The sequence below is a fragment of the Bison bison genome, unplaced genomic scaffold (assembly GCF_000754665.1).
Source record: "Bison bison bison isolate TAMUID 2011002044 unplaced genomic scaffold, Bison_UMD1.0 scf7180017864189, whole genome shotgun sequence".
NCBI classification, from domain to species: domain Eukaryota; kingdom Metazoa; phylum Chordata; class Mammalia; order Artiodactyla; family Bovidae; genus Bison; species Bison bison.
Window position 1 is genome coordinate 2,156,118 of NW_011494761.1, and position 6,562 is coordinate 2,162,679.

Genomic DNA, 6,562 nt, shown 5'->3' on the forward strand with positions numbered 1-6,562 from the left:
TTATTGATATTTCTCCCGGCAATCTTGATTCCAGCTTGTGCTTCATCCAGCCCAGTGTTTCTCATGATGCACTCTGCATAAAAGTTAAATAAGCAGGGTGACAACATACAGCCTTTACATACTCCTTTCCCAAATTGGAACCAGTCTGTTGTTCCATGTCCAGTTCTAATTGTTGCTTCCTGACCTGCATATAGGTTTCTTAAGAGGCAGGTCAGGTGGTCTGGTATTCCCATCTCTTTCAGAATTTTCCACAATTTATTATGATCCACACAGTCAAAGGCTTTGGCGTAGTCAATAAAGCAGAAATAGATGTTTTTCTGGAACTCTCTTGCTTTTTCCATGACCCAGCAGATGTTGGCAATTTGATCTCTGGTTCCTCTGCCTTTTCTAAAACCAGCTTGAACATCAGGAAGTTCACAGTTCACATATTGCTGAAGCCTGGCTTGGAGAATTTTGAGCATTACTTTACTAGTGTGTGAGATGAGTGCAATTGTGCGGTAGTTTGAGCATTCTTTGGCATTGCCTTTCTTTGGGGTCGGAATGAAAACTGACCTTTTCCAGTCCTGTGGCCACTGCTGAGTCTTCCAAATTTGCTGGCATATTGAGTGCAGCACTTTCACAGCATCATCTTTCAGGATTTGGAATAGCTCAACTGGGATTCCATCACCTCCACTAGCTTTGTTCATCATGATGCTTCCTAAGGCCGACTTGACTTTACATTCCAGGATGTCTGGCTCTAGGTCAGTGATCACATCATTGTGATTATTTGGATCGTGAAGATCTTTTTTGTACAGTTCTTCTGTGTATTATTGCCACCTCTTCTTAATATCTTCTGCTTCTGTTAGGTCCATACCATTTCTTTCGTTTATTGAGCCCATCTTTGCATGAAATGTTCCCTTTGTATCTCTAATTTTCTTGAAGAGATCTCTTGACTTCCCCATTCTATTGTTTTCCTCTATTTCTCTGCACTGGGCACTGAGGAAGGCTTTCTTATCTCTTCTTGCTATTCTTTGGAACTCTGCATTCAAATGGATATATCTTTCCCTTCTGCTTTGCCTTTAGCTTCTCTTCTTTTCACAGCTATTTGTAAGGCCTCCTCAGACAACTATTTTGCCTTTTTGCATTTCTTTTTCTTGGAGATGGTCTTGATCCCTGGCTCCTGTACAAGGTCACGAATCCCCGTCCATAGTTATTCATGCACTCTATCAGATCTAATCCGTTGAATCTATTTGTCACTTCCACTGTTAAATCGTAAGGGATTTGACTTAGGTTATACCTGAATGGTCTCATGGTTTTCCCTACTTTCTTCAATTTAAGTCTGAATTTGGCAATACAGAATTCATGATCTGAGCCACAGTCAGCTTCCAGTCTTGTTTTTGCTGACTGTATAGTTTCTCCATCTTTAGCTGCAAAGGATATAATCAATCTGATTTCGGTGACCATCGGGTAATGTCCATGTATAGAGTCTTCTCTTGTGTTGTTGGAAGAGGGTGTTTGCTATGACCAGTGTGTTCTCTTGGCAAAAGTCTTATTAGCCTTTGCTCCACTTCATTCTGTACTCCAAGGCCAAATGATAGTCTATAACAGTTATAATTGTCTATAAGTGTTATAACAATCTATAACAGAAGACATTTCTGCTTAAAGAGAAAACTGAAAAGTCAAATTTTTATAATAAACGCTTTTGACATCTGTAAGTCTCTTTTTATCTCTAATACTCATTGTCCTCATTTCCAAATATCTCTGCCATTTAAAGCATGAAATGGGGTTAAAAAAATTATATAAATTTTGGAAAAAATAAAACGTTATTCTAATATTCTTATGTCATTAATAATTGGGCTAATGAATGTAACATCACACAGAATTTTTATTCTCAGAATTACCAAAATTAGTGATGATAATAGGTAAAGTTAACATATTTCTCACAAAATTTTACTTTGACCAAACAAAAAGCAGTTCATTTTTAATTACTTTTCATTACTTTCAAGAAAACAAAAATTGGAATTTTAATCTGATAAAGTTAAACTATAAATAGTAACACTAATATTTAAGCTTCAGATTTTATAAATACTTACATTACTTGCAAACTTTCTGCTGTTAAATTATTCCACATAATCTCATTTGCCTGTAGATTTTCATTTTCTTCTAGTAAGGACGTATCAAATTCAATTTCTTGCTCCTTAGCAGCCGTTGTTCTAGTAAAGCATGCCAAACAATTTTGATCAATATGAATATCCTATCATAATATGTCTTAGTATACACTAAAGGCAGAATATTTGTTCTTATTTAAAATTATGTTAAGAAAGTAGAGCAAAAATAAATAGTATAAATCAAACTAAACCTTAGGCCTCAAAGATCTAGTCAAGTAATTTCAGCTTAGTTTCCTCATTTGTAGAATACAGATATTAATCTGCTTTATTCCTTCTTTGATGATAATTAATTTAAAATAAGATGATGCATACATGAAAACATAATAAATGTAGTATCACTGTAAAATTTAACACAAACAGAAAACAATAGGTTTATTATTATTACATAATTGTTAAAAAGAAAATATTACTTCATGAATTAAATATGGGTTTAAGCAATGATGTAGTAACAACTGAAAAACTTTTAAAGACCATTATATAAATTAAATATCAAAAGTTATAATCACTGAGAAAGGCCTTTGAAAATAATTAAAAACAGACTAATATGAAACAGCCTATGTCCTAACAAAGTTCGTCAATATTTCTTATTTTAATTCATTAAATAACACATGGCAAAAAATAATACTGTCAAAAATACTGAAAGAAGAATGAAAGTATCTATACATACCTATGAACATCTATGAAATTGTTGTATTCTGTGCTAGGGTCTATCTGTTCAACCGACATTTGAATCTCTTTATGAACGTTCACTATTTCCTCTGTAACAAGACTAGTTATCTGGCTGTATTCATCAAATATACCTTTTCTGAAAAGAAGAAGAAAGTTTTACAACATTTTAAAGTTTTATCAGGGAAACACAGGCCCAGAAAGGATTTAGAACAATAGAACGATAAAAATAGAACAATAAAAAAGAAATGTAACGCCAGTTTTTACAGACGGTGGCTCCATGCACCACCTTATTTCCTTTACCTGGATAGTGAAGTAAATGGAGTATAAAAATGTATGCATTAACAATTTACATTTGATAGAACAGAATAATTGCAAATGATCTACAACATTACATTTTTCAACATCTATCTAACATACAAAAATGTAAGCCTGAACTGATCACTTGCTACTTGTAAACAGTACCACAGACAGGCTGATCCCGTCACATGACCTGTGGGTCAGATCCTGTGTCCAGAATGTTACTTTCACTGTGTGCGGCTTCCTCACAAGCCCTACCTCCTGGGTCTTCTCTTGCTCCTCAGCCTCTGTTCTTTTCCATATTATACTCAGAGTTTATCTGGCTTATATCTCCAATGACTTTTCAATCTCTTCTGACCACCAGTCAGTAGCAAAAATGATCGTAACAGTTATTACCCTAATGTAATAAGTGCAAAAAGAAAACTATTCTGTTGCAAAGACCCTAATCCTCAACTTGATAATGCTATGCTATAAAAATACACAACTGCTGATTTAGTAGCCTTAAAAAGTGTGGACAGACATGTTTATCCTGCATGTACCCAAATAAATATAAGACTCTGATTTTCTTTTCCAAAATCTTCAGTCACAAAAAGGAATCCTTACAAAATCTCTCTTATTTTGAAGAATTCTTTTACTTTATTTTGAATAGTGAAATACTATTTGGGTAAAAAAACAAAAAAATTAAATTCAAACTGCTTCAGGCAATGCTAATTTTGAATGATTACAGAAATCACCTGATAGATACAATTGAAAGAAAAGAGCTAGGTAGAAAAATGTAATTCAGATTTAGTAAATATCCTTGGAGCCTCACAGCTGGAAGTACTGGATGATATGAATGCAAAAGAGCCTCTCTGGACAATTCTTATAAAGCAATACAGTAAGTGGTTATAATGCTAACACTCATCTTTAAGACAAATTGGGGGAAAAAAGAAGTCTCCTAATGTTATATGAATGAGTGTGACAAAGGATTTAATTTTAGTGATATTATATTTTTAAATGCTAGATCTAAAAAAATTTACTAGACAGTAAAGATAATACACTTGTGAAATTATTAAATGTCTCTAAAGGATGTTCTCACGATGGTAAAGATACTGTTACTGAACACTCATATGGGGAGTTTGAGAAAACATTGATTCATAAAATGAAAGTAGGAAAGGAAATATAAATTTATAAGTCAATAATATGTAATTTAAAGAAGACATAACTAATTAAATACTTTAAGTAGGCATCTCACTGTTTTATCAATACCCTTAAACGCTGACATATTCAAGTTGACTAAAATCACTTTATCCTTTACTGGAAAAATGGGGACTCACCAGCATTAATAATGAGATGAAGTCTACCAGAGGGTGGTGTACGGAATTGATATGTATGGTACACATGTATGCATGTGAATTACTAACCAACACTGTTAGTTCCCTGAAGGCAAAAACTGTGCCCTACTCATCTCTACATCCCCAAGCACCAGTGTGCTTTGCATACAGACAATTCCAATAAACATGTGTTCACTGTAATCTCATACAACTAGAAGCAGGCAAATAAATGAATAAATAAATAATTTCCTTTGGGCTTATCAGATGCTCGAAATTTAAACATTCAGTGGTCTACAGATAGATATGCCATTTCCTTCTCCATCCACTTCTCAATGCTTATCAAAACAATGATTTTTTTTTTCATTTAAATTTCCAGCTAACTGGAGCAAAACAAAAATATACAAAAAGAAGAGTGAGTGAGCATAAGATGAAGGGATACCAGACAGGAAAATCAAGAAGGACCGAGGGAGAAAAGGTCTGAAACACCCTCTGAGCTAGTCCAGTGACACAGCTTACAAAACAAAGACAAATTTTATACAAAACTTTTAACTAGGAGGAAAAAGCAATGCTACAATCACTTCAGGAAGGACGTTTATATCAAATGGGAAATGCAGCTTACAGTGCTTTTATCATTTCTTCTTGCATCTTTTGTAAGGAATCGAGAAGCAGAGGAAGCGTAGTGTCATAATACTGATTCTGATGAAGCTGTGCCCCTTTCAGTGCCAAAACATACTGATTATGCAACATATGGAGTTTCATTGTGGCTTTGTCGTAACGTTCCTTAGCCTTTTCAGTTTCTTTCCCTGAAAAAAAAAAAAAAAGTTGAATAAAGTTAAGAGATAATTTAAAAGTTCTATCTTCACTATATGCAAACTGAGTTACCACTAATTCATGTTATCTCACCCATTTTATGAATAATCAAAAGGCTACTGAACACATATTATGTTTATTTGTCAGTACTTTGTACAAAGGATGCTCTGAAGCCAGTGTACCCTGCAGGAGCTGTTTGATGAATAAAGGTCAATATACAATTTTTTTTGAAAAACTGTACAGATATACGCTCCTTCTCATCTTCAAGGAGCTTACGCCAAATGGAATGACAGTGCACGTGAAACTGCATAGCCAAGAGAACAAGAAAGTTTGTAAAAATGTTAAATTTGAAGGTCTACTTTTGAGATGTAAGTCAAGACCAGGGAAGTCAGAGGAGACTGTGGAGAAAACAGACCTTAAAAGATAAGGCAAGTCTGGAAAGGTATAAGAAAGACAGGAGAGACAATAATAGTTCCTTCACCTCACTCTCTTTCTCCATTTCTTCCTTCGTTTCATTCAATAAATATCATTAGCTGCTCATCCCCAGGAACTGTGCTAGACATTGGGAATTCAGCATTTGGCAAAACAGAGTCTTTGACAATAGCCCATGGTCTGGTGATTTGGAATATTGAGTGAAAACATGGAGAGAATAAGCAATGTTACATAGGCAAGCAAATCAATAGCTCAAAGATAGCAAGTTTTGAGGAAACGAAGGAAATAAGCTGCATAGCTCAGATAGTTTTAGGTTGTGAATGACTTGAAGATCAAGCAGAGAAATTTAGACTTGATACAGAACAAGTCTAGAAGATGACAAAGTAATAAGAAATTTCTATGATTCCCTTACTAAAATCATTCAGAAAATATTTACAGGTTGACAATATAAATGAATGATAATACAAACAAATAAAAATTTTAAGCAGATCTTCAATTTTTGAAGCAAACGGAAAAAATATTTCTTGTCAATTATCTAGACTTCATAAAAAGTTTTTGCCCTCTATCCAAGGAGAGCTCACCAAATGAATCCTTCCCCCAAAATAAATCTTATGTTGAGAATTCTTGATGCAAGAGGTTTTTCTCTGCTTCCACTCTGTTTAGACTCAGCACCCATTTGGGTATTCCCTATAGACAGGAGTCTGAAAAGCATCTCCTGTTGGAGACAGCAATCCTACTGCTGGGCATACACACCGAGGAAACCAGAACTGAAAAAGACACGTGTACCCCAATGTTCATCACAGCACTGTTTATAATAGCCAGGACATGGAAGCAACCTAGATGTCCATCAGCAGATGAATGGATAAGAAAGCTGTGGTACATATACACAATGGA

General features: G+C 34.5%; 1 protein-coding gene across 1 annotated transcript in view; it reads right to left on the bottom strand.

The window, feature by feature from the left end:
- The window catches only part of FER (fer (fps/fes related) tyrosine kinase), a 419,822-nt gene that overhangs the window by 336,747 nt on the left and 76,513 nt on the right, over positions 1–6,562 (bottom strand). Inside the window, exons 4-6 of the mRNA XM_010843789.1 lie at positions 5,046–5,229; positions 2,815–2,952; positions 2,073–2,192 (exon numbers count right to left, since the gene is read on the bottom strand). Of these exons, the coding sequence (XP_010842091.1) occupies positions 2,073–2,192; positions 2,815–2,952; positions 5,046–5,229 (442 nt within the window). The remainder of the gene's footprint in view (positions 1–2,072; positions 2,193–2,814; positions 2,953–5,045; positions 5,230–6,562) is intronic.